Source organism: Phalacrocorax aristotelis, chromosome 1 (assembly GCF_949628215.1).
Source record: "Phalacrocorax aristotelis chromosome 1, bGulAri2.1, whole genome shotgun sequence".
NCBI lineage: Eukaryota > Metazoa > Chordata > Aves > Suliformes > Phalacrocoracidae > Phalacrocorax > Phalacrocorax aristotelis.
In genome coordinates, this window is record NC_134276.1 from 139655367 (window position 1) to 139682962 (window position 27596).

Below are 27596 nucleotides of genomic sequence, written 5' to 3' on the forward strand. Positions count from 1 at the left end.
CGGCACTGACCACAAGCAGAGATAATCGGGTTACACTGTTCTTGAGTGACAGGCCAACCCCTACTGCCGGCCTCTTTATAAAGGTCTTTAATACCTGCACAACTATGTTTCACATGTAACCATTCTAACAAATGATCCCACTTTCCTCCTTCAGCTTCTACTATCCTTGTGGCTAAATGAGTTAGCAAGCCTACTTGGTTATTCCAAATGTGGGCTGGGGGATTTCCCTGTTGATGCACAGCTACTCATCCCACTAAGAAGGTCCCCTGTTTAACAATGGTCAAAATTTCCTCCATTTTCTCTTTGCCACATGGGTACTTGATTAACTTCCCATTGATTTTTTTTCCCAGAAAGGGACCCTCTCAGTATATCCTTTAAATACAGTGTACGAGTCCGGATAGTTGCTCTCAGCCTCTTTCTTTATCATACTCCATACTGCTGTCAGTTACCCTACTTGAGCACTTCCCTCTCCTTCCATTACAATCTGCTCCCCCGAATCAACATGTAAGGCTACTGCCCGATATTTCCATATCTTTTCCTCTCTTTTGGATGATGTGTCCGTAAACCATACATTTTTAAAGTGAGGTTCAAATGGAGGAGTGAGTTTTCAGTGAGGAGGAGGAAGTTCTGAGTCCAGCTGATTACCAGATGGTTCTTGTATCTGCAGTGGTTTAGGTGTTCCCTCTTCTGTTTTACATGCATGACAATCGTGGTCTAGTTGTGCGTACCACTTTCTCACATTTTCCTGTTGCAGCAGTATGTAGTCTCTGATTAGTCACTCGGTCAGCAGCAAGCTGATAAGAGACTTCCTGTCTCATTTTCTAGCTCTTCCTGTAAATTCTTCACTAAATCCTGAAGGGACTTTATAGCCTCCTTTTCAGCTTGTTGGGTACCATGTTTATCCTGTTGTGCTGCCACCAAGGCAGCTCGTAAAACCGCGCAGACCAACACTTCCCCTTTTCCAAGCATCAACCTTTGTTCTTTAGCTAAGGTGGAAATTCTGTTACAGCTTGGAGATCATGTTGATTGTTATGGGCCCAGGTCATACCAGGGGGAGAGAGTCAGGCTTTACAGCCCCCTAATTTCTCCAGGAGAGAGACACAATCTACAATTGGACCTTCCAGGGAGGCCATAAGGACTACAATCAGACCTCCCACAGAGGCTGTAATGGACACACAGTGATAGGGGCCAGATCCCTTGTTAGTGCTCTGAGGATTGTCTCCCTTTATTTATGACTCCCCTCAGAGAGGGGGCCATGGTAAAGGCTTGATTTTAATGATCGCTTTAGTACCATCAAGTGGATCCTTGTCTGTGCCACCAATAAAATACGTCGTTTCCCTGTTGAAGAAACTTAGCTAACATTGTGTTAGGCCAAGATGTTCTTTGTATATGATAAAACTAAAGGACACTCAACAATCTTTAATTAGAAGAACAGACATTCAGTATCCCTGAGAAGGACTGAGAGACTGATAAAAGGGAAAACTCTTGCCTCAGACAAAGTCAGTATCCTTTAACCAAGGGCATCCTGCGGCAATTAGACCTTAAGGTGAACAACTAATCAAGATGTTTTATGTATGTTGCCAACTTGGTAAGAACTAAGTGTCCTTTGAATGAACTATCCTCATTATAATACTAAAAATCATGCCCATAGATGAGAAAGCCCCCTGTTTAAATAAGCTACTTACTCTCTGAGCATGCGCAGTAAATTTAAAAGGAGCTGTACTTTTAAGATGAAGAAAGAAACTAACCAATGACTAGCTGGGGAGCGTGAATACTATGTGTTACTAACACATTTAACTGTATAAATACCTACTGCGATTTTGACCTGCTGTGCTTGATTTGTGGAAAACCACCGAGCGCCCAGGGTTGTGCAACCCTGAAATAAATCAACAATGTCTCTCCTGAGTGTGTGATTATTGGCTCATTGTACACCGGGCGACAAATCCACTTTTTGGACAACATCCCAGCCTGAGAGGAGGAGGGAGAGTGACCAAGGTTCTAATGATCCCCTCAGACTAAATTAAGGTGAAACAGCACCAAACGATCAATTAAACATTTTATTTCAACGCAGAAGTAGCTTGAACAGAAAAAGGTACCTTGAACTTGAAAACACAGAAAAGCATTGACAGTGGGGTTCTTATTAAGAAGAAGAAGAGGAAAAGGAGAGGGGGGAGAGAGAGTGGGAAAGATAGGGAGATAACACCACGTTTGGATCCAACTCCATGACAACAGACGTGACCATCCTCCAGTGGTGGGCATGTGCCAGTCTCTTTGTTGCAGTGCCTTTTATAGTCTAAGCCCCTGCTTTCGGGTATGCCTCCTGTGAGCTTTTATGGTTCTTATTTCAGAGGTTTTGTGGTCTTCTTGTTATAATTAATTTAGCCTTAAACGGAATTTCCATTAAAGTTTACAATTTATTGAATAGAGACAAGCAAGCAGCGCTGGATGCACGGGGGATCCTTCCACCTAACGTGCATCCCATCATACAATACTACAGGGTTTATATTCAGTTACTTAATTAATAACAATTAGTAAAAACACGCCTAAGTTTACACTCATTGGTCAGCGATAAGCATCCCACTTGCCGTTGGTCAGCCGTATTTAAATTAGCCGCGCTTGCCATGTAGATTAGCACGCATGCTCTTTACAGGTGGGGGGGGGGGGGGGGCAAGTCTTTTTGGTCCTGAATTGGGTCGGTGGTCGCAATCTCCCCCTGCCGGAATTACCTTTCCCCCAGTTTTCATGCTTCAGCGCCTTCTGAGCCAAGAAGTTCCCTGTTATCACTGCTGGCTGATTTGTGGCCTTCCCTTATCTTGGCACTCTCCTTTGCATCAGGATGTTTCCACTGTTAGTAACAAATCGCCAATCAACATTCCAACCATTAAGACAGTTAGCAAGTCAATTGAACGGCCCTCGGTTACACAAGCACAAACAGTTCCATATTGACACGGATCAGATGAACACATTTTACATTCTGCACAGGCGCCATTGTGAGGGGTGATTGTGAAGGGTCTTTTGGGCAGTCGTAAGCTCCTTCCTCAGATAAACTTTGTATGACCTCAGCAAGTTGTTATGTGAGGCCCAGCAGAACCTGGGACTGCGTGTCCTCTGACATGCCCCCCACGTCCCGTGTCCATCGATTTCCTGCCTGCAGTTCGCTACATCTCGCTTTACCTTTGAAACATTAAACTTTCAGTCCCTCACAACTTCAGGTCCTGCTGCTGCAGCTTCTGCCCGAGCAATGGCTAGCCCGGAGGCAGGTATTTGCAGATCTTGGTTTTAGGGGCTTTCTGTTCTTGTCGTGCTTTCAAGACTGACCATCATGGTTGTTTTAAACCTGCGACATCATAGGGACCGAGAACGGTACTATATTCGGAATTTGGTCCAGGCGGCAGCTTATTGCCACATCCAAACATCAGAAACAGCAAAGAACCCGGCAATTTACAATAAATGTTTAAAAAATTAAGGAAAAAAAACCCGGAAGAAAACCCCACACCCCTTTCAATCACTTCTCGCATGACTTGTGCCCTGGGCGGCTTCCCGCCGGCGCCTTCCCGCCTTTCCCCTCAGCGCTCCGGCAGCCGCAGGCCCCGCCCGCCGCCTCGCCCGCCTCGCGCATTCGGTTTCGATTCCTGCGGATCCCGGCCGAGCGGTTGGGCCTCGCTCCTCCTCCTCGTTCTGTCCTGTTTCGTTTCGTTCCGTTCAGTTTCGTCCCGCCGCGGCCGGCGCCTCGCAGGGGGAACGATGAGCGACCCGGTGGTATGCTGCTTCCTCACCAAGACCCTGTGCGCCCAGGGCGGGCGGCTGGGGCTGCCGGAGCTCCGGGAGCACATCGGTCTCTCGGCGCAGCAGCTGGAGGAGACGCTTTCGGCGGCGGGTCCCCAGCGATTCCTGGTGCTGCGGGGCGGCGGCGAGCCGGAGGTGCTGGCCATGTCGGGCGTGCGGCTCTGCCTCCGCAGGGAGTGCAAGGGCTGCGAGCGGCTGCACCTCTGCAAGCTCCACCTCATGGGCAGGTGCAACCTGGGGCCCAGGTGAGCGCGGGGGGACAGCGGGGCGCGGGCAGCCCCCTCCCCATCCCCCTTTCCCCCCGGGTTTCCCCTCAGAACCGGCCGCCGTCGGGACTGTCTCGGGGCGGCTCGGCGGAGCCCCCCCGCCCTCCGGGGGTGCCGCTCCGGCCCCGGCTGCCGGCGGGAGGAGGGTCCTGGTCCCCCGTCCCCCCCCTCGGGTACAGCCTCGTACCGGGCGTTTCTTGCTCGCGAAGGGGTCGTTCGCTGCCCCCTTTCCCGGTTTGCTGAAAGGCCGAAGTGGCGGCGGTAGGTTGCGCTTTTCTGAAACCGGGTTTTCTTTGTCAGTAGTAACCGTCTTTTGTTAAGGCCCCGTGTCTGCCACAGCCATCCCTCAGCCCACTGGCATCTGGATGAAATAGTTTACAAGTATCTCTCTACTAAGGAGAGGCGAAGTGCCAGCGTGCCGTCTGGTTTTAATCTGGAAAGTTAAAAGCGCTTACTTCTGCTCCAAGTCACCGCTCCGCTTACAGGCCTTTCTGCAAGAGGCAGCGTTTGATTTTCTGTGTCTGTCAGTCCTGTTTTCTGGAATTACGGATGACTGGCAGGAGGGGTAGCCCCGGCAGCCTCTCTAGGCACAGGTGGGCCAAAGGAGGTACAGTGTTTAAAAAAATAACAATAAAGGAAACAAAAAAGAAATGCAGAAGGAAAACCAGGAAGCTTTTCAGTGACGATCGTTGGCAACCGTGAGCTCTGATGGAAGAATTTGCTGTTTCAGCACCTAACACCCATGTCTTGCAGTGTTAGTAATGTGCTGATACCCCACCAGATTCTTCCTCTTCTGCTCCAGCAAAATAGCCTGTTGTCTGTTCAGATCCGAAGAGGATGCAGGGTAAAGGCCATGTCTATCTCAGAATGGTACTAGTAAAGTATTAGGATGATAGGATTTTCTTGCTGCTTCTCGCTTTACTGAAGGTATGATAAGCTTCTGTGTGATTCACTGGTAGAAATACCTTCAAGTGCGTATAGGCGCTTGCGCTGGATCACTCCACGTGAACAAAAATGTGCAATGATGTGATTCTCTTCCTAATGATAAACCGTTCTGTCCTCTCAATAACACTAAATATTTCAAATCAGCTTTGCATGTGTTAATAATAAAAGGAAGAGTATGCCTTTTGTGGGAGGGAGGTTGATTAAAATGAGGGGGCAGAAGTACTGCTAGGTGGACCACATGGATCAAGACTGATAAGGTAAAAATTTAGCTGTCCTGGTTTTAGCCGGGATAAAGTTAATTTTCCTCCTAGTAGTTGGCATAGTGCTGTGTTTTGGGTTTAGTGTGAGAATACTGTTATAACACACTGAAGTTTTAGGTGTTACTAAGCAGTGCTTATACGAAGTCAGGGACTTAGCTTCCCATGCTCTGCCAGTGAGGAGCTGCACAAGAAGCTGGGATGGAGCACAGCTGGAACAGCTCACCCAAACTGGCCAAAGGGATATCCCATACCATATGACATCATGCTCAGTAGATAAACTGGGTGGGAGCTGGCCAGGGGGCAGCAATTGCTGCTCAGGGACTGGCTGGGCATTGGTTGGTTAGCGGTTGCATCCCTTGTTTTTCCTGGGTTTTGTTTCTCAATAGCTTTTTTGTTGTTTTCATTACAATTATTATTATAGTTTTATTTTATTTCAATCATTAAACTGTCTTTATCTCAACCCATGAGTTTTCTTACTTTTGCCATTCTGATTCTCTTCCCCCATCCCACTGGCAGGGGGTGAGGGTGAGCAAGCAGCTCTGTGGGGATTGGTTGCTGACTGGGTTTAAACCACAGCACTAGCCCTTCTTCCAGATCTTGTGTCTTTTTTGGTTTAGATTTTTTTGAAAGAAAAATGTGCAAGTTACTGGGGTCTTCCTATTTAGCGGAATCAGGATTTTAGTCCAGTTAAACCCCTTTTTAACTTGGGTCTGGCGAGTAACTTTTCACTGCTTTTTTTTCTAAATGTGCTGTTAAACTCAGCTGACTGGTTATCACTCTATTTGTGGACTGTTTCAACCTTTGACTTAGAAATATGTACTCAGGTGATGTAGGTCACCATGTGACTGTCAGTGGAATCTGAAGTTAACTGTGGAAGAACACTGGTGATGGCTCCCACCTCAGAATATTCTGTAGCTCTTCTATCTTCACAGCCATTAATCAAGTGTCTACACAATCCGGTATCCTTAGAAGATCATTTCTCAGGACCAAAGATGGCACACTTCTACCCTTGAGAATTCTCATTCTTGTTTATTTGCTTGCAAATCGATGTGTCCAGCAGGCAGCGGGGGTCGGGGCAAAATGACTACATGAGGGTCTCTGCAGAAGGATTGGATCAGACACAGCATGAGGTAGAAAAGCTTTCACAAGGAGAGTTTCAGGAGTTAACTAGAGGCTAAAAGGATAAAGGGAACAGAGACTAGTGTCTGATAGATTAACAGTTACTTTTATTGGTTGAGTGTCTAGTCTTAAGGCTGTATCAAATCATGCTTTTGAAGAGCAAGACATAAGGAAGCTGTATTTTACTGCATTTAATTAATGCACAGGTTGACTGTGTTTCTCTTATTATTGATTTGCAGTATCTTCTCAAATAGATGCAAAATACCCCCAACCTCAGAAGTCAATGAACTTTCTTGGATTTTTTTTTTTAACTTCCTAGCCAGCAAATATAACAAATTGTGTTGTTTTTAGCTTCGTTATCTCTTTGGTTTGCACTCTCAGACTTTTGCATCTTTCTTTACAGGCCACCCCTGGGACAATGACCTTTTACATTAACAAAATCAAGGGTGTTGCAACTTCCACCGTTGTTGATATAATCCTCTAAAATTAGCTTTCCCTACAGCTGTTCAGATGGTGTGACTACTTGCCTCTTACTGGAGTGGAGGAAATTGTGGGGTAGACAGGCTTGCCTTCAATCTGTGCTGCTAGCTTTCTTAGAAGTGGTCTGGCCACATTGAATTTGAAAATGGGGATAATAACGTCACTGTATTTCACAGAGTTATTATGCTGTTTGGTCCATTCTGTAGCTAATTACACATACCATATAAATGTTCACAGAGACTTTTGCCAAACTGCCTTTCTTTCCATGACTTTTCCCAAGCTCAACATTATCTGAGGTTCTTCTTTAAATCAACTTGACTGAAGAAGTAAACATTGATATTTCTGTGTATTTTCTTGCAGATCTTGTAAGTACTCACACGACATCATCAGTGCTGAGAACAAAAAAGTTCTAAAGGCTCATGAGTTGTCTGGCCTCAATGAGAATGAGCTGCGAGTCCTGCTTCTCCAAAATGACCCTTTCCTCCTCCCTGATGTGAGTTGAACTGATTTCTTAAGGATTTCTTAAGAGCAACTTTGTTGATTAGGAATGGGAGAGGGCAAGAGAAAAGGTGGAGGTCTGATCTCAATTTCAAGCTGTTAAGATATGAAATAGAAATATTAATATTAGTGAAAGTGCTGTGTACTTATAACAAAAAAAAAAAAGGCAATAAAACTATTAAACACAGAGTGTGTTGCTTACATAAATACCAGAAGGCTTGCACCTTGGTAAGGCCATGTCATCTATGACTCGTCAGCAGAAGATCTGCCCTCTGACAGCAGGGAGTGGACGGCAAGGCTACAGCCTGTTTTGCATGCTGTTCTCCTTATCCCAAGAGGATAGCCATAAAATTACTCAAAACAAGCAAACAAAAAAAGTCAGCAACTTCACCAGAGATTTACAGTGAGGTAAGCAAGACGGAGGTGAAAGATTACAATAATTGTACGTGCTTACAGGATAAAAAGCCTGACAAAACCAGTTTGTTGGCTCTTCTCCAAGAGATGATGGAGACTAGGAAACGAGGGCCCCTTCCCTTCCCCAGCCTATGTAGGCCAGCACATTTTGGTACTTGAGGGTATAGGGGAATGAGAAAAATCTATGAGAAAATTATCAAATTGATGCAATCAGTTCTGTGTAAAATCTTCCCCTTCCAAAGCGCACTGAGTTTTTGTACACCAATTTTCTATGAAGCAACCTTTGTCTGGTTTGTATGCAAGTCATTGATTTTGTTAAATTTGGCTGAGCAATCCATTCTCATTCTGCATGTGTGTATAAGAGCAGTGCTATCTTCAAGGTATGGCTGTTTCAAAGCCAAGAATATCCTGTTCTGGCTACAGCTGTTCCTAGTTAAGAATTTATCAGAGTACTGCCTGTTACCCTTGTCTTTTGGAGGCTATAATCTCCACGGATCTGTTGGCATAACAGTCCTATTGTTTTCTTATTCCCTGCTGTGACAGTGCTGGGCTTTGACAAAATAGACCTTTTCTTTTTTTGTAGTGTTTTAAAATATGTTGTGCTGGCAGATTCAAGGAGTATGGTGGTGATGAGCAAGGAGGATTAATAATATCTTTGTCCCACTCAACTGCGTCTAAAACTAAAGTACTTGTTTAATTAATCCCAATAATGAGCAGATAGTAGCAACCAACATTGATTGGTGTTACTCTTAAACTCTTGTCTATAGATCTGTTCAGCCCTCACCACTGGCAGGCATCGTTATCAACCTCTCATTGAGCATCTTAATTCCTATTGTGGAGTAAAATAGTAGGAACAAGGAAAAAAAGTGATCGATGCAGGCCATTCATAAACCTGAGAGCTAGGGAGAGGGGTGTGAAAGGCAACGTGGCTGTTCTTTGCATAGAAATGCTGACTGGCTGAGTGTGTGCTAACAAATAGCATGTAAGAAGCTCTCAAGCATGAGGAAACTTTGGTCTTCTGTGACCTGAGCAGGGGTGCAGGGTAAGAACAGTGCAACAGCACCCCAAAATCAGGCGTTTTTACACTTCTCCTCACTTTCTTTCTGGTGCTCCTCTTTTTTTTTAAATTTTTGTTTGTTTGTTTGTTTCTTGCAAATGCAAGGGGCGGTGTGCTTTCTTGATGTAGCTAATTAGTGGAGTCCCTGTTTAGCTGAGGCAGCACTCTGTTCTGATTTGGTAGTTTATTCTGATGCTGCCATGTAAAAACTTAATCTGGCATACTAACATCACGTTTTAATGCATTTTCCTCTAGATGCTCTGCAAAATGGCTCTCAAATGGATTCAGTGTCTTTAAATCCCTGGGAGCTTCACTTTGTAGCTGAAGTGGCTGGTATCTCCACTACCCTAGAGTGATATTTTGTGTAATGGATGCCCCGTACAAGATGTTTGTATTTTTAGTACTCTCTCAGCTTTTATGCAATTCTGTGTTTTAGTTGCTTTTTTCCCTACTCTCTTGAGCAGGAAGACGCAAACGTGAAAGCAATTCCTATGCTCTGGCCCCCAAAACCAGTGTCTGACATAAGTCTCATGCTTTTTTTGGTAGTTCGTAAACCAGCTTTAGGCTGCATGACAAACTGCTCTCTGTTTCTGGTTTTGATTAGCAGTAGTTCTGGAGGAGAAAGTTTCTAGAAAGGAGAGCATATTGAAGTTAGGGGGGAGAGACCTATTAAGAAAGTACCGATTTTAAGTTTTTCTAGGAAGGTTCAGCAAACTATATTACTCCTTTGAACCAAGGGGCTACTGTATAAGTTTATATCACAGCCCTTAGTTTGTGCTTGGTTGTATGGCTCTGGTGGATGTTGGACTGTTTGTTTCTAGCTCAGTAACTTCAACAGTTACCTCCACTTGAAGGGATGGAAAAAGAAGCCGCATATTTGAAGCTTTAACTCCTTTTTCTTGTTAGGTAGACACTCAGATGAGGCATGTACATTTTAGATGAAGGTGACACTTGGAGTGGTATCAGGCCCCCAAAACGGAGCAACATTCTTCAACTGCAGAAGGCCGTCCCTTGGCAGTGGTGTAAGATTTGAGTTCTTTAGTGACCAAAGTTGCAAAGCATCTCCCACAAGACTGTTAATTACCTAGCACTTGCATATGTGCTAGATATATAGATCTCAGAGTGCTCTGTAGATAAGCCTTTCTGCATTCCCCTCAGACAAAGTTGGGAGAATAAGAGAGAAAAATGAAGTGACTTACCCAAAATTCTAGAGTAGGTGAATCATTGCTTTGTATTGGCAGGTGCTGGTATTTTGGGATCTCACTAAGAAAGGCACATGATGCTTAAGATAAATAGCTTGTTACTACTAAAGGTTATAACAGGAAAAAAAATCTTGTGTGTGTCTTCTGATGTTATGGGAACCCACAACAATATAGCATCAGACAGACCTCTCTGTTAGGACCATGGCTTGCTGTGCAGAATTCCCATCTGTGGTGAGATTCAGCACCCTTGCTGTTCTTCACATCTTTATAGTATTTTTCGGGGAAAAAAAACCAAACCAAAACAAAAAACCCCAAACCAAACAAACAAAAAAATGAAACAAACCAAAAAACCCAAAGATACTGATCTTCTATCCATATAAAACAGTGTTCTAGGTGGTACACCAAGGTTCCCTGAGAGCATTATGCTGTTATGCATCTCAATAGGACCAAGCTGTTACACAGAGTAGGTACTGGTTTTATTGTTAAAGGCAGCGGATCCTAGTGGCATGGTATGTGCTTGCATTGTGTGGCTGTCACTAATGACAATGTATGTGCCTCTGTAAACAAGGCTTACAGATAAACTGCCTAGATATGCTAGAAATCACTATCTCATCATTATAATGTCTTCCACAGTGGCCCACTACATCAGCTGAAAATAGGTCCAAAATTAATTTTCCAAAATTTTTTTATCAGTACAAGAGAGCAGCTGGAAGGAGTTCAGCGAAGAGCCACTAAGATAATAAAGGGACTGCAGCATCTCCCACATAAGGACAGGCTAAGAGAGCTGGGACTGTTTAGCCTGGAGAAGTGAAGGCTCAGGAACTCTCATCAATGTTTACAAACACCTGAAGGGAAGGGTGTAAAGAGGACAGAGCCAGGCTCTTTTCAGTGGTGCCCAGTGACGGGACCAGAGGTGATGGCCACGAACTACAACACAGGAGGTTCCCTCTGAACGTCAGGAAATGGTTTTTTTACTGTGTGGGTGACAGAGCACTGGCACAGGTTGCCCAGAGAGGTTGTAGAGTCTCCCCCCGTGGAGATATTCAAAAGCTGTCTGGGCACAGTTCTGGGCAACCATCTGTAGGTGGCCTTGCAGGGGAATCTCTGCTCAGACACCTGGAGCACCTCCTCCCCTTCCTCCTTCTCCTACCTCGGTGACTGCAGGGCTGTTTCTCACACTTTCCCCACCAGCCCCCTCACTGCCCTGCAGAGTTTTGCCCTTTCTTAAATATTTTTTTCCAGAGGTGCCACCAGCTTGGCTGACGGGCTCAGCTGAGTCTGTCTGCAGTGGGTCTCTTGGAGCCAGCTGTGTCCATCATGCGGCAGCCTCTAGCTGCTTTTCACAGAGGCCACCCCTGCTGCCAGCACCTTGCATGAGCACCCAACAGATTGTAACACCACTAGTAGCATTTTGTGGTGCAGCTGAGCTTTATTTTTTTTTAAAATAGCTGTAATTGCAAGGGGATAAATGGAAAGTTGTGATACAGTTGCACAAACAGGGTGCAAGAAAACGTGTAGAAGTAAAATCTGCAAGATATCTGGTAAAACTAAAATCCTGCAGAGCAGACAGGAAGGCTATGTGATGGAAGCAGAATAATCCACTGGAACAAGCAAAACCAGAACAAGTCCAGATCCCAAAAATAAGATGTCAAAAGCTGATGAGATCACTCCTTGGGGTGTTAGGGGTAGAAAAGCATAAAGCATCCACAATGACAGGGAAGATGGGCAAGAAAAGACAACCACCTTTGGCTTTTGCTTCCCTCAGGGGCTAAGAACCGTCAAAGATAGTAGCCATCAGTACTCACTGAAATTACATCCGTTCCATGGCTTTGTATGCTCCCACCCAATTTAGAGTAAGTTGGTGGAGACTAATTGTTCTGTATGTGATACTGACTGATGGTGATAAGGAACTCACCTTTGGCAATGGGTATTGTTAATGAATATGAATGCAGTGAAGAATTGCTTTGCGATTGAAACTAGCCTGATTTTTCAGTCTTTTGAACACTGCCATCCCAGCAATCTCTAATTCCCTAGTTGATATATAAATATATATATTTTCAGTTGCAACACAACATAAAAACTGTCTCTGTTGCTTGGAACAGGGTTTGGGAGGAGAGCTGTGACAGCTCTGATGTGATGTTGGAGCTGCCTGCTAGGCAGCTGCATGTCCTCAAAGCAGCTTTCTTGTTACGGGCTGCTTCTCTGTGCTGCAGGAGTAGAAGTGTTGCTGTAGTGCTTGGTGGGCAATATGAAGGAGTTTTTGGCGTATGACTTGTTCCCTGGGTCTGATTCACCGCATATCTCTTTTTTGGTGAGCAGAGGAATAAAGAAGTATGTTACTTTTTCCATATGTACTCTGATCTCAAAACATTCTTCTTATCATTTTTAGATGCTCAAGTCTTCAATGCAGAATAAGCAGTTTCACCTCCATGAAATAATGCCTCATTTGACACACTGTATACGTTTTTATGGATATACTTGTTCTTTGTTACTGTTTTGGGTTTTGTTTGTTTGTTTTGTTCATTAATAGAATAACTGTAAAACAGTCAATTGTTATGTAACTTGCTTAGGAGTGCCAAAAATGAATGCTTGTTGGATTGGCTTTTCTTTTTCTTGGAAAAAACCCCTGCACAACTTCAAAACTGAAAATGCATGAGTCAGCTGAAAATGCCTGCTCTTCCACTTAAAAAAATGTGTCCAGATTAAAGGAGTCACAAGGAGCACATGCTCTCTAGTCACAGTTTTTCTGCTGTTAAAGCTGCATGCATACAGAACACAGAAGAAAAATTACTGATTCTGATGTGCTTTTCCATTTCATATCATATCTATCTTCCCCGCTTCTAGGTCTGCCAATCTTACCACAAAAGAGATTGTACTTGTAGCCAGCAAAGCAACTGCAACAAGCTTCATATTTGTCGACACTTTCTCCAAGGGGAATGTACTTTTTACCCATGCAAGAAGTCTCATAACCTCTTGGATACCCATGCATTGAGGGTGTTGGAAACTGGAGGCATTGATAGGAACATAGCTTCAAACATCCAGACTATATATGATTATAAGTATGTGGAACTCAACAAGGAACTGAAGAATGGGAGAAGTAAGTTGTATAAAACACTGATTTTAAATAAGATTCTGAGCTTGATAGAGGTAGAAGCCGTTCTTGCCTTATGTCACAGCTAAACCCCATCATCCTTTCTGTGCTTTCAGTACACAAACAAAGAGAAAATGTATTAAAAAAACCAGCAGTTGTAAGCGTTAAAGAACAGAGGATACCTCTGCAAACAGTAGGCTCCACACTTCACGTGCCACCTTCAGAAGGTAAATCTCTAGGTAAGTACCAACCGCTTCCATATGGAATCAGCTTTTCTATTTCTGCTCTTACAACATGCACTAATCTTTTTTCCTCCTGCCATTGATCCGCTTTTGGGAATGGAGTAGATCATGGCCGAGTCATGTGGGAGGGAGAGCTGCCTGACTGTTGCCTAAAATCCAGCATGCAAAACCGCCCTTGAGTGACTGCCTCTAACTATGACTAGCTGGGATTTGTAACTGTTATTGCTGATCTGTTATATCAGCAGTGGAGTGCCTGTGTAAAATTATAGGTGTGATGGTCATAGTCCTCAGCACACAAATTGAGATGTTGCCAGCTGGCTGAGGTTCTGGTCCAGCAGTGCTGTTCATTCAGTCTTCTCACGCAGGTCCCAGTAGCAATGTACCTGATCAGAGTGAGCGCCAGTTGCCAACAGGAGCTGGAGGTAAAGGCAAAGGTATGGATTAATTCTAACCCTTCAGTCTTGAGGTCAGTGGTTCTCACTGGGATTTGATTTCACACAACCCTACAGCTCCCTGTGGTATTCAGAGTGCAGCTTATGTGCTTACCCTGCCATATGCTGAAAGTCATAGTACTGGACAGCCCAAGCATTGTGCAGCACAGTGGGGAGTAGTCTAGGATTGATCTCTGTACTGTTCTGGACACATTGCTTCCTCCCTGGGAAGGAGACAGGGTTGTATCTATGTGTGTGGTATCTTTCCTTGCCTTCTCTCCCTGGGAAATGGATATAGATTTCTCAGTAGAATGTGGGAAATATCAAATTTACTTATCTGAAGACAGTTGATGTTACACGGGTGTTGTGGGTTAACCCTGGTGGACGGCTAGGCACCACACAGCCCCTTGCTCACTTCCCCCGGACTGCCAGTAGGTATGGGGAAGAGGAAAGAAAGAATAAAAGCAAGAAAACTTGGGGGTCAAGATGGCTGGGGGGGGCTGGGGCAGAAAGCAAAGGGTAAATGGAAGAAGAAAGATGAAAACAAAGCAAAACAGGTGATGCAAAGGGAATCACTCCCCACCTTCCACAGATAGGCTGGTGCCCAGCCAGTTCCTGAGCAAAATGGCTAACCCTCCTAAAATTCCCTCTTTTCCCTTTTATTGCTGAGCATAATGTAATATGATATGGAATATTTCTTTGGTTAGTTAGGGTCCTCTGCCTGGTTATGTAATCTCCCAGCCTATTGGGCACTCCCCAGTCTGTTTGCTGGTAGGGCAGAGTGAGAAACAGAGAAAGCCTTGATGCTGTGCAAACACTGTTCCACGGAAGCTAGGACATCAGTGTGTTATCAGCATTGTTTTGGTAAAAAATCTAAAACACAGCATCATATGAGCTGCTATGGGGAAAATTAACTCTATCCTAGCCAGGCCCAGCACAGTGAGATTTTTGATGCAGCAGAGTGATACACTGAAAACACAACACAAATGTTAAATTACACTTATACTGAAGTTACACATAGCAATTGCAACACATAGTTCAATCAAAAATAGCAATGTGATTCCCATTACAGGTCTGTACGATATGCTCACCGTCACAGTGCTGGGTGTCCCCAGTCCCCAGGAAGGAATAAATGGTTTGAAGGCAGCTCAAGCCCGTTTCTGTTTTCAAAATTCTTTTGTTAGTTTTTTAGTTTTTATACCGTTATGTTGGGCTGAGCCCTGTATTCACTCCCCCTGTGCTGGTCTGGCAAACTCAGGGAGAAACATTCATACTGCCAGTTGATCCACTCAGCTGACATAGATATTTATCTACAACAAAGGCCACCCTTTGGTCCCCTTTGAGTTGAGACAAAGTCAGCTTCTTTGCAACAGCTGCGGTCAGTCACACCCTGCGTTGCTCTCTGAGCTTCATGACATCGCCCTTGGCCATCTCTGCTGAGCCTTATTCTATTGTAGGATTTTTTTTTTTGGTCAGTCACAAAGCCCTAACTCATGTAGTGGCCATACGGGGCATAGTCGGGTCTTGAAAGTGCTTGACTGGCTACTGCAGTCAACTCTTGGTTATTTCTGGGGTGAAATATCATTTGCAATGTCTTTCTTTTAGAGTTGTATTTTGGTAGGGCAAATAAAGACTGATGTGATCTTTCCTGTAGATAAAAAAGATGATTCCTCTGCTAAAGTTTCAAAGGACAGCAAAGAAGATGAGAGTGATGATCTATGCGTGTTCTATGTCTGGAAATACTGCAAACATAAAAGTAAGCTTTGTAAAAAGTAATGTTATCTTCAGAGAACAACGTCTGTGGAGGCTCTCCCTGCTCTCAATGGCTTGGACTAGTGGTGGCATATGGAGTGGCAGTGGTGACTGTGCCTTCTCACTCATTCACTTTGTTTCCAAGTCACTAATAAACACTGTCAGAATTACAAACATAATGAGAGGAAAGTCAAGTGGATACACTTAAACCCTTTCTCCTCCAGATGATCCACCTATGGCCTATTTCAGCCCTGTTGATGGGGGTAGGCTTTGGGTATGTTTCTGTGCCAAAAACCCTTCAAGGGTTAAATGTGACACTTTCTGTAACTGTTAGATCAATTTAAGAGCGGGCCTTATGCTGTTGTCATTGACAACTGGTAACAATATGTCATCCATTACTCCTTCTGTACATCAGATAATAGCCATATTCTCCCCCATTAAGTCCTTTAAAAATGATCTGAGGTGTTACAACATTTTAAGAAAACACTAGTTGTACCAGCTAAGCTAAAGGTAAATCTAGTCCATCATCCATCTGGCAGTGGCCAGTAATAGTGGTCTGGGGGAAAATATAAGTATAAACAAATGTATCTGTGGCCTGTCCCTGAGCAGTCACGTAACCCTTGGGTTAGGCTCTTCCTTGCTTAAGAGGAGGTGCCATGAGATTTGCTTTCAGTGAACTTTTCCAATTACTTTCTAAAGGACTACTCCTTTTCTGACCTCCTGGTCTTGGGAAAAGATCCACTTGAATTAGATCAGACTGTTTTTGCTTCCGCTTAGGATGTGGACAACAAGTTGCCTGATAACTGTTCGGTCTGAGATGTTTGTGTGTATTTAGCATTTCTGTAGTGGGTTTGTGTTCTGGTAAAGATGCAGTTCTGTCAGAACCTCCTTTTCTGAGAGGCAGGTGAGTAAGTTACTTTAGGGCTCGATAATACCTCTTCTTAACCATTACTTCGAAGAGAGACAGTACTTTAAAAAATAGTATATGTATTTCATGGATATTTTATGGCTCCTGGAAATGAAATCTGGCCAAGAGAGACTGAGTGTTGTTTTGTCTACAGCTTTTCAAGTTAATTTAAGCACAGTGCTTTCAAGACAGGGGACACTTCAGCCCTGTTAACAAAAAGAAAGGGAGCGAATGACAGTGTTGTCTTCATAACGGGTTAGTTTCCATCTGTTCTGTGGTCAGATACATCAGGGGTCAGAAATAGTGAAACTCCTTTTGGCTCTCTTTGTGCAGCGGCTACTCCAGCCTTGTATCACATTTCTCAGACTCTTTGCTTCTTTAGGACGAGGCTTGAGGCTTAAGTTTATGAACTTTTGGACCTGCATAATGTAAATGGTGTACCCATGTGCTAGCTGTGGAGGTCAGGCTCAAAGCAGCTATCCTGTGACCACCAAATAGCTAAACTCAAATAACAGTTGGAGAGCTAATGTGCTTTGCTGTGCTGTCTTTGGCTCAAAAGTTGTAAAAAAGAGGTTTGGTCCATACTCAGATGTGGTGTGTACATCAGCTTCCCCCAGCAGGGAGGCCTAGAGGTCAGCCTCTGCCTGTATCTAGCAGCATGCACTCATGCGGGGGTGTTAGACAGGTCTGAACTCAAACGTGCAGACATACATGCATTGAAAACATAGGTGAGTTAGAAAAACCACAGAAGTCTTCCTCCTCCTGTGTGAAGGGTATATAGCACTGCTGCAGGTCTTGCATGCAAGGCAGTTAAAAATTGCTGCTCTCCAGTGAAGCAACAATTCCAACAGTATCTAGCAGTCTTATTAGTAGGGCACTGTGCTACTTCTTCAGGGCTGAAGGTAGGGTACCTCTTGGGGGATGTTCTGTGGAGTATTGCAGGTCTTTACGCTGCCTCATTCATTGCGCTGGGCCTAAAATAAACATTCAGGCCTTGGTAACCACCCCATAAGCTTCACGGAACTAAGGGAAGTAGAGAACCAGATATATCGGAGTTCTTGTGTGATGTGTAGACTAGACTTTTAAGAGCTGAGAAATGTGGTGTGACACGTAGGCACACACTTCCTATCTGTGGTGCTCCTTTCCCAGCTGCCAATGTTGTGGCTTAGCAAAGGGAAGGTTGTGGTTTCTTTGGAATATATGGGGCAGTATGAGGGCTTATGTTGCTTTTCTAGACAAAACTGGAGAAACACACCCCTATTGTTCAAATGTATTTCTATTTTCAGCACTCTATCTTTATTGCTCATACCAAAGCCCAGGAGATAAAGCCAGAATGTAAAAAATGCTTGTTCCCTTTTTTTTTTCTTGTCTTTCTCTCTGTTACGATTGCAGAGCAATTCACTATGTCTGATCTCATTACAGATAAATGCAGATTTGTTCATTACCATTTGCCATATCGATGGCAAGTACATAATGGGATCACCTGGAAAGACCTTTCCATGATGGAGGAAATTGAAAAGGCCTATTGTGACCCAAAAATCAGCAGGTATAATGATGCTGGACTGCCTGCTTAGAGTACTGTGTTTGAGCCCCTGAGGAAAAACTCTTGTTTTCTTCCTAAAGATGTCTGACTTCTGTAACTTCTGATTACTGAGCTTCTCAGAATCTGGGAGGATGTACAAATAAGAAGTTTTCTTTTTAAAAAGAAAAGTAAAAGTGATTGCATGGAAATACCATGCCATTTTTGACTTCTAAAAATAACACAACAATATCTTGCATTTAAAACTATACAGGGTAAAAAGAGGTGGGTGGAATTTAGTGCTTAGAATATTAGTATTTCAGATAATGAATCATACTTTCTTTTACAATAATTAAATTGGGCCTTTCAACAGCAGTTCAGAGCTGGTCCTTCTCTATGGCTATTTATTCCTTTCCTAACGCAGCTAGTATCTATAATAATAATATAATAATATCTGTAATGTGCCTAGAGGAATTTTATGAAATGCCCTTTGTGTAAGCAGACCTTTTTGTTTGGTTGGTTGGGTTTTTTTGAGAATGCTTTTTCCCTTTAACTCCTTTCAGAAAGTCCCGCTGTAAGCCACCTGGATTTGTAGGGGACCCCAAGTTTGGCCTCAATAAAATGGTGTAGTAATTTTGGCCCATGTGTCGTTAGACAGCAGGTGATTTTGATTTGTGGCTTGACTAGTCTGCTGGATGGTGCAAACAAGCAAGATTCCCAAGAGGAGGCTGCTTTCATAGTCTTTCTGCCTGACAGTTAATATTTGAAGCCTCCCAGGAGTAAAAGCCCATGTGATTCCAGTGATGAATGCTATTTACAGAGCTCATAGCTGTGATTGCATCCTCTGTAACCACAGAAAAGGAACAAAGTTGATAAGTTGCAGGTGTTTGCTGGCAAACTCAGTCACATACTTATCAACTTCTATTTTTGTACTGAGAAAAACTGTAACCATGCTTATTTATTGCAGAAATATCTTTTGCCATATTTTATATGTAGCCCTGGACTGTCTGTAAAGCTGGCGGTGCAACATCTGGCTAGCAATTGAGATGGCATTCAGTGTTTCGCAGGCCATAGTTTGCTTCTGAAGATGGGAAATGGTTTTCTGAGCTGCCGTGCATGCTATGGGAAAAGCTCTTATTTCAGGCCTAATTAAGTTTGAGCAATGACGTTATACTGAAGAAAATTGCATCAGCTTAAACTGGGGAATAGAGGATAAAATATATACTGTTAACTCTAATAAACCTGAATTTGTCCTTCCAGCATAGCAGATAAGAACATTGATTTCCAGACAATGACCTGCTCTTCCTCTCTGCTTCGACGCCTCTCTACGCCATCATCAGTCACAAAACCCACGTTTGTATTGACCACGCAGTGGATTTGGTATTGGAAGAATGACCAAGGCCAGTGGATTGAATATGGACAACCGGTGAGCCCACAATCTGTGCTTTGAATTACTTCTGAAGAAATGTGTGGAGCCTCTTCCCCCCACTCCCCTTTACTCAGCAAGGTTAATTACTTGTGCTTGAATTTTACAGTGTCAGGTAAGGCAGTGAAGCTACAGATATTCACAACAGATGTGATAAAATGATGACAGACTGGAGGAGAGGGAACACACCTCATCTCCTTGCAGTGAGGTTCAGTATGAACAATGGTCTGTCTTTGTGTCTGGGTGATTTGTTATAACTACTTCCTGATGAAGACCTTGTTGGCAAATGCAGGAAAGCAGAATTCCTTTTTTTTTCGGCTTGTGTTGGTCAGACTGTTTTTGATGATGTATGCTGGCTTCTCTAGTCAGATTACCTTTTGGAGTTGTCCGTGGCTTCTATGCAGATTTAACATGTACACACTGTCCTTGAGATATATTGCCTTTTAAATTATTCAGGAAGTAGTCCTGCCTCTCTTCTAAGCATTGTCCTGCTTCCTTGGATGTGCAAGGATTGCTCTGCTCTTTCAGATCAAATGTTACCTTTTTCCTTGGGTAGCCAAATTCTCTTTGATGAGAGAGTTATGTGTCTGAAAAATGCAGGAAAAGAAATAAATAATCTCTCCTTTCCCCAAGGTAGGTGGTTTTTCCCCATCTGGTTTTCAGTATAGCTGCACCAATGAGAGAGCACAAAGGTGGTCCAGGGATGTGGAAAAGTAGGCAGGGAAAAATGATGGATATCGCAGCTCTGGCAATGGTGGGCCTTGATTGCAGTAGGCAGCTTTAAATGGAAAGCATCTCCATCAGCATACCTTAATATTTTACGTTGTTTTGTACATTAGAGAATTATACTTGCAGCATGGTTTAACCCCGGTGTCACGGAGCACATTTAGAATCTGTTGACTACACCAGTTTGTTGGGGGGATTTTTTACTGTTTAAAGCACTACCTCCAGGGGTAGCAGCAAAAGTAGTTTTGTTGGAGTAGGATGTTGTAAAAGTGAGACTTAACAAAGTCCAATGGCAAGGTTCACTCTCATTTACCGCACAGAGGATATAATAATAATTCAAAGTTGCCAATGCAAAATCTTAGTACACCATAACAGAAGGTGATGTGCAATATTGGTCGCATACCAAAGATCTGTAGTTGGTAAGGGGTCTCTCAGCCTCAGAGAGTAACCTTGAGAAGCTTCCCGGCTCGGGGAGATCCTGCTAAGGAGCAGGCTGCACAGCAGTGGGGAGTCCAAAAAAAGCTCACTCAGGTTGTCATATTTGTGGAACAAAGTGGTTGACTCATAGTCAAATTACATGCAATGGAAAAGGTAAGCATGAGACTCCTTGTACCCACAGCTTTTTGTTCCCTGACAAATTAGTCTTGGAAGAACCACCTGCCATTCTTGTGTTAATCATGTGATCGGCATTCCAGGTTCTAAGCTCATATGCATCAATGCTTGTCATGTCACCCTGTTTCTGTGTGGGTTTTCAGAGAACAAGTTGGAACTAGAGAAGTTCATGGCCTGGTCGTGGTCTAGGCCTTTACTTCCTTTGGGGCCTGAACCAAGCTAACACTAGTTTGGTCAAGGAGTCAAGTGCATCTGTTGCACCCGGCTGGCAACAGCCGCTCACTCACTCCCCCCCAGTAGCATGGGGGAGAGAATGAGAAAGGTAAAAGTGGGAAAACTCATGGGTTGAGATAAAGCCAGTTTAATAGGTAAAGAAAAAACTTGCACACACAAGCAAAGCAAAACAAAGCCTTCACTGTTTCCCATGGGCAGGCAGGTGTTCAGCCATCTCCAGGAAAGCAGGGCTCCGTCATACGTAATGGTTCCTTGGGAAGACAAATACCATCACTCCAAACATCCCCCCCCACCCTTCTTCCCCTAGCTTTATGTGCTGAGCGTGGCGTCACTTGGTGTGGAATATCCCTTTGGTCAGCTGGGGTCAGCTGTCCTGGCTGTGTCCCTTCCTGACTTCTTGTGCACCCCCAGCCTACTCACTGGTGGGGTGGGGTGAGGAGCAGAAAAGTCCAGGACTCTGTGTAAGCACTGCTCAGCAGTAACGAAAACACCCCCGTGTTGTCAATGCTCTTTTCAGTACAAATCCAAAATATAGCCCCACACCAGCTACTATGAAGAAAATTAACTCTACCCCAGCCCAAACCAGTACAACTTGTTACAGAAATTTAAATGGGATAAATGTGTGTTCATCATTACTAAATATGTATTTCCTTGTATGTTATTAGTGTTTGGTAATTGCACTTTAGGCCACAATAGTTCTGGGTAGATTCCTCTTCATCCTGCTCTTTGCCTTTTCTTTCCCTCTGCCCAAACTAGTTATCCAGGGTTCAGTCCTGACTGTTTACTCATTACTTTTCTCTCTGTTTTTTTTTCTTTCCCCCCACCAAAGGGAGAAGGGGATGGTGTGAAGTCGCCGTCCTCTGATATTCTTGAGAATTTGTACCTAGCAGATCCAGGTGCCACTGTAACTTTCCAGGCTGGTTTGCATCATTACGAGCTCAAATTTAAAGGTACTCATTTTAAAGGTTCTCATTTGCAACTGTGCAGTGCTTTACTAGGACTAACTTGCAAGCTATCCCAGCTTTTAGAAGCTTTGACTTCTACTAACAGATTTACTCACTGGAATGGGAGGTGAAGGCGTGATGGCCCAGAGGAAATTCCTTACAAAAGTAACTTTCCCTCTTATTCCTTGACACTATCCAGACTCCCATTGGACCAGAAATAAAAAGATTTGTAGTCTTTGCATAAAGTCACAGTAAACCTTAAGTAAAATGAGTTAACCCTGTGGATGGTAAAAATGAAAAATCAAGCATGTTTCTGTGCTGCTGGAGCAACATTTAAAGAGCATGAATGACTTAAGGGAGCAAGCAGGACAGGCATAGGTTAAATAGCAGAGTGACAGGAAGCTTACATAGGCTTTGTGCAGCCATGCTCCAGCAGAAAGAACTGACAATGAATATGCAGTTTTCATTAATGACTGTCATTAATTAATGACCCCATCTTAAAGATTTACTCATAACTTCTTCTTTCTTCTTCTCTTTTCTCCTCAAGAAATGATCCAGACAAACAAGTCTTTTAAGACTCAAAGACAGGTCCGTAGGCGACCAAAATTTGTGTCTTTTGAAGATGTGCAGAAGATAAAGAAAGGGTAAATTTTGCTTTTTGGGTTTTTTTTTTTCCATATTTCAGAAGTAATTTTAAGGCAAAATGGCTGCCAGTATTGGTAGTAATCATGCAAAGAACAAACTGTTGCTAGAAGAAAATATCCATTTGACTGAACAGAATCCATATCGCAAACTGCCGGCTTGGTGCATCACCTGGTTTCTGGGGTACATGTTACTCCAGGTACTGCGTCCACAGGACCAGTGATGGACAGTTGTTTCTTACAGAAGGAAGTGGAAGAGGGCTGTGACAACTGAATGGCAGCATGCAAAGCCCAGCTCACAGAATGAGGCCGTTTCCCAGTTTCTTTGTGGTTTATATCGTTTATTTTTAAATGTAGGAATTGACCAAAGCGGATGCTGCTGATTTAAATGTTCAGAGCAGGACTAATATTACTAACACCTTGTTTTCTGTCTGTTTGCAAGCAGCCAGAGGGATTGTTCTATTCCAAATCAAGCCTGTCCTATCCATTGGGATCAATCTGCACTGCCTGACTTGGGATACAAGGTATCTTTTTTTTTTTTTTTTTTTTTTTTTGGTCTTTTGTAATTCTGATGGAAAGGCACAATTCAAAGAAGAATGCTGCTTAACTGAAGCAATTGTAACTGGGTAGATGCTAAAAAGTGACAAGAGTGACTTCTTGGGTAGGTCTCCTAAAGATCTAGGTGATCTCCTAAGAGCTCCTCAAAAAGGTGCCAAATTCCCATAAACTTAATCTGCATTTTAGGCATCTATCCACATGCAAAAACAAAACTCACCAAATTCAAGACACAAAGATTCACTGTTAAAAATTAAAAAATGGCTTACCTTGGTGACTTGGAAGACCAGTTAAGCAAGGAGCTTCTATGAAATGTGCATTTCTTCACTAGGAGCTGGGCTGAGACCAAACCCTTCCTGCGTAGGCCATTAAAAAGCCATCCAATAATAATACCATCGTGGCTGTCGGTGCATAAAGTTTGGACTGCGAGACCTAGGAAAGGAAACCTCTATATGCTCTTTCAAATCACCCAGTACTGTCACATACATCACGATCAGAGCACAGACCATGGCCTCAAGGAATGGCAAAAAGAGAGAGTTACAGCCAAGAATTCCAAAAACATCTGTAGTGATCTCTTCAACAAATCAAACCAAACCTCTGCCAGTCCAAAGCTGATGTTTCTATTTGGTCTACCAAGATCAAAAACGTGCAGGCTTTTTTAAAATTATGAGGTCTAATGGTATTAAGCAGCAGTCCTTCTGGAAGAACAACACAGACTCTGGAAGTACCTACAGTATGCTAGAAAAAAGGCTTTTCAGTGTTACACTTGGCCTTTTTTTTTTTTCTTTCAGTGGTTTTGACCCTGATTAAGGAACGGCATGTAATGTGGAGGATAAGAGGTTTTCCTTGTTGACTGCGTCACAAAATCTTGTATGATGCTGACCAAGTTGTATTGGTGCAGATATTGTGATGACTAGGGACAGGACAGAAGTAATATATTTCCAGAATTCTCTCTGGCTACTTTTGGCTGACAGAGAGTTCCACTGCTATTCTCACTCTTTGTGTTTTGTTTTCCCTAATATAGTTAGATTGGCAGTAGCATGAGAACCGGAAATATCATGTTTCTTAGCTTTTATGGGCTTGTCTCTGTTGTTCTGCTTTGTGCTGCATGTTTCGTTTTACACTGACTATCCTCTTGTGTTGGATTATGCCTTACTCAGGGTAACAGCAGTATCTGATGAAAAAATCAGTGGGTAAAATTTAAGTCAACTGCTCTGTACGCTAGCTCCCTTCAAATAGCTCTTTTTCACAATTAACAAAAAACCCTAATTTTTCAAGATTGTAAAAGTGTCAGGTGTCCAGCACCCGCTGAATGAACTAGTAATTAATTTGTGTAGGAATCTGGCAGCCAGACGTTTTGAAGATTTGAGCCTGTGATACTATGAGCTCTGCCAAAATTATAAAGGATATAGCTAATCAGCTCTTCCCTTGGCTTATCAGCAGCTTAATTAATTAACATAATCTTAAATCTTTCAAAAGAATGCCAGGAGAACAGGTAGCTCAGTTCTTTTTAGGTCTCCAGGTTGTGTGTATTTCACTGGTTCCCATATTTACTCTGAGAGCTTCAGTCTAAATTTTTAGCTGAGTCCATTTGTTTGGGTGTTTCTGGAGTCACAGAGGTGAGCATGAGAGGCTCTGGAATGCCATGTGCAGGTCCATGGTGTCGCTGGTGGTACTTATGGGGATGCATGCTATAGAAGGATCGTCTCATTTCCCAGAGCTCAGTTTGCTTGCTGAGTTGGTACAATCTCTTCACTTGTAAACTGGGTGCCTTTCATGGGAAAGGAAAAGTTAATTCTGTACCTAAAAAGTGACAAAGTCCACAGTACCTGTTGGTGCTAAAATTGAAAATCTGTGCTAGATTAAATATTTCTGTGGGACCTTAAGCTTGGTTTTTTTGCAGTAGTCAACAGTGGGACTGGCTGGGATTCTGCACGCATGTGGTGACCATCGCAACATCTGACAATTATGACTTGATTAATTCCCTTTTCCTCAGACATTGACAAATAATCCTGGCAAAATATGCTGCACTGGAAGTGATCCATTTCAAAAAGCGACGCCTATTTAAGATAGGGAGGGAGTCATCTTTGCAAAAAAGAGCAGCTCTGTTTTGGTAATGTTGCAGTGTCTTAATCTGTAAATCATTTAGAATCATAGCTCTACAGAAGGCAGAGTGTATAAAATGCACAATGGAAATTGGTAACGCCAATTGGAAAGTTGGTGGGGATCTCTTCTGTCTTTGGTTAACTGATGAAGTGGAATTAGTAGTTGGTAAACCTTTTAAAGGCAAAAAAAGGAATTGATATTGTCTTGGAACTTCATGCTGGGTTTTAAATTGTATCTTTAATGTACAGCTGAGAAATGTGCGCGATGAATATGTGTTTTTATGTCAGAGGATGTCTTTTGTGTGGCTGCTATGTTGCTGAATCCTGACAAGCACGCCAAAGATTGCTGTGCTGTGACAGGAATGGGAGCTGGTGCAGTCAGTGTGAAGATGCTATCCGTGTGCTGTACAGGCATTAGTTCCAGTTGGGTCACTGTCACTAATACAAACTATGCTGCCTCCAAAACCTAGGTTAACCAGAGATCAAAGCTTGATATCACAGAGTACAGTTCTTATACAGTCATACACTAACAGAAATTATTGTCAGGGCAGTGATTCCTTTTCTGCCTCAGAAACTCCACTCCTTGGTAGCAGGTTAGCAAGCGCTTGTTCTCACTAGGATTTTCCTTTTTAGGTCTGAAGATGAAAAGCTAAAGAAGTTATGTTGCTATGAAGTCTCAACCTGCGACAGCAATCAGTGTTACCCGTTATTATCGGGGGAAGCATCCTTGGGGAAATAAGCACAACCCCCCACAGTTTTCATGCAAAAGAGAACTGGCTTTGTTGCTCGGAGGCCATCATATGATAAAATAGTTGAAGTACCTTCCTTACAGGATTAGGCCTTGTACCGTGTGACTGACCCTTTACCCAGAAAGGTTACAGTTCCTCGGTAACAGATGCAGCATAGCAAAAGCATATTTGTAGCCTAAATCAAAATTGTTTATGTATAAATAAAAGCTGTCATACTGAAATATAGTGACATAATTTTCATCTTGTAGGTGATGGTGAGCAACTTGAGCTGTGGTGTCACAGGGCACGCAGAAAATAAATACTGACCTATCCACATTGTTTTATGTATTCTGTTGTGAGGTGTCTTGTATTAAGACATAGGAAATTTCAACCAACCTTGTAAAAGCTTTTTAATAAACTCAAAGAAATAATTCTTCCTTGTGCAGCTGATTTTATTCTTAATCCTTAGAAGACTTTCCTATGATAGGCCGCCTCTTCAACAAATATTTAATGCCCAAGCTGGACCTGATGTCCAGGCAAACGCTTCTTTATTTATATGCAGCTGTGAAATATAAGTCCTATTTTATCTCCTCTCTAAACTCAGTCTTTTAAAATGTGGAGCTTTTGCCTGACAGTTTAAGATAATGATTTCATATTACCTCCGAGGATGTCCGCAGCTTTCCTGCTTAAAACGCAACTTTGATATGTGGGATGTTGGGCATTTCACTTTAAGACATCTTGAGTCCCCACTTGACTTAGGCAGCAGTCAAGTGGAAAGCATTACCAAGTGACATCAGTCTGCTAGTGTTATGCATTTTCAGTCTAGTTTACCGGAAGAGAGATGTTTGTTCTAGAAGATTACAGACACAGATTACTTTAGAGAAAAAAATGGAAAATGTATGCATGATGTAAGCAAGCAGAAGAGCTCAAATCATGTTTTAATTATGTCTTGTCTTAACTTTTCTTTGGGAAGAATGAGCATTTCTTGATGGATTTTTTTTTTTTTTTTTTTTAATTTCAAAAGTGTGGATTTACATGTTAAGTGTCTGTCCTAATTATTCACATAGCCACAATCTAAAGCATTAAATTAACCTTCATAAGTATAATTTGGGGACCCTTCTGAAAGTATATCTGCTGTAATTAGGCTTCTGCGTGTTACCAGCTAACTGAAGCCTCATGATGTCTTTTGCTTTGGTTTATATTTTATAGGCAGTGAAGATCAGTGATACAACCTCTGAATATGACAAAATAAAGCAGCTGTTTCTTCAGACTATGAAAAGCTACCAGATCATTAAAATACAGAGGATTCAGAATCCATCTCTCTGGAAAGTGTTTCAGTGGTTAGTATTTGTTTCCTCAACCTTCAGGGGAGGAAGTCTCCAACATCTGCTGTCCTGTATCTTCCTCCTAGGAAACAAAAGATGTTACCACCTGTGCTTTAACGTGCCTGGTATTTCCTTCCTCAGGGCAGTTTTAGGAGTGTAATTAAGTGTCTAAGGCCTTCCAGAGAATACCATGCTCCTGAGGGGAGCTTCCCTCTGCGTGACTCCTTGGGAGATGGGGGAGGGGTACGGACAGAAAGACATAAATGATGCAAAATTGGGATGAGGATGCTCATGCTGATGTGTGTTGCGTTAATGGTAAGAGTCTGAGGAG

General features: G+C 43.0%; 1 protein-coding gene across 2 annotated transcripts in view; it reads left to right on the forward strand.

Annotated features, from left to right (window-relative positions):
* Nucleotides 1-2049: 2049 nt before the first annotated feature.
* LOC142065715 (protein mono-ADP-ribosyltransferase PARP12-like) overlaps nucleotides 2050-27596 on the forward strand; it is a 30956-nt gene continuing 5409 nt past the window's right edge. Inside the window, exons 1-12 of one of the 2 annotated variants that reach the window (XM_075112206.1) lie at nucleotides 2050-4031; nucleotides 7217-7349; nucleotides 12872-13124; nucleotides 13235-13357; nucleotides 13726-13794; nucleotides 15446-15547; nucleotides 17873-17996; nucleotides 19230-19395; nucleotides 21797-21917; nucleotides 22459-22555; nucleotides 22995-23076; nucleotides 27150-27280. In XM_075112206.1, coding sequence (XP_074968307.1) covers nucleotides 3451-4031; nucleotides 7217-7349; nucleotides 12872-13124; nucleotides 13235-13357; nucleotides 13726-13794; nucleotides 15446-15547; nucleotides 17873-17996; nucleotides 19230-19395; nucleotides 21797-21917; nucleotides 22459-22555; nucleotides 22995-23076; nucleotides 27150-27280 — 1982 coding nt within the window. In that variant the 5' untranslated portion in view covers nucleotides 2050-3450. The remainder of the gene's footprint in view (nucleotides 4032-7216; nucleotides 7350-12871; nucleotides 13125-13234; nucleotides 13358-13725; nucleotides 13795-15445; nucleotides 15548-17872; nucleotides 17997-19229; nucleotides 19396-21796; nucleotides 21918-22458; nucleotides 22556-22994; nucleotides 23077-27149; nucleotides 27281-27596) is intronic. The other variant, XM_075112215.1, reaches the window with a different exon arrangement.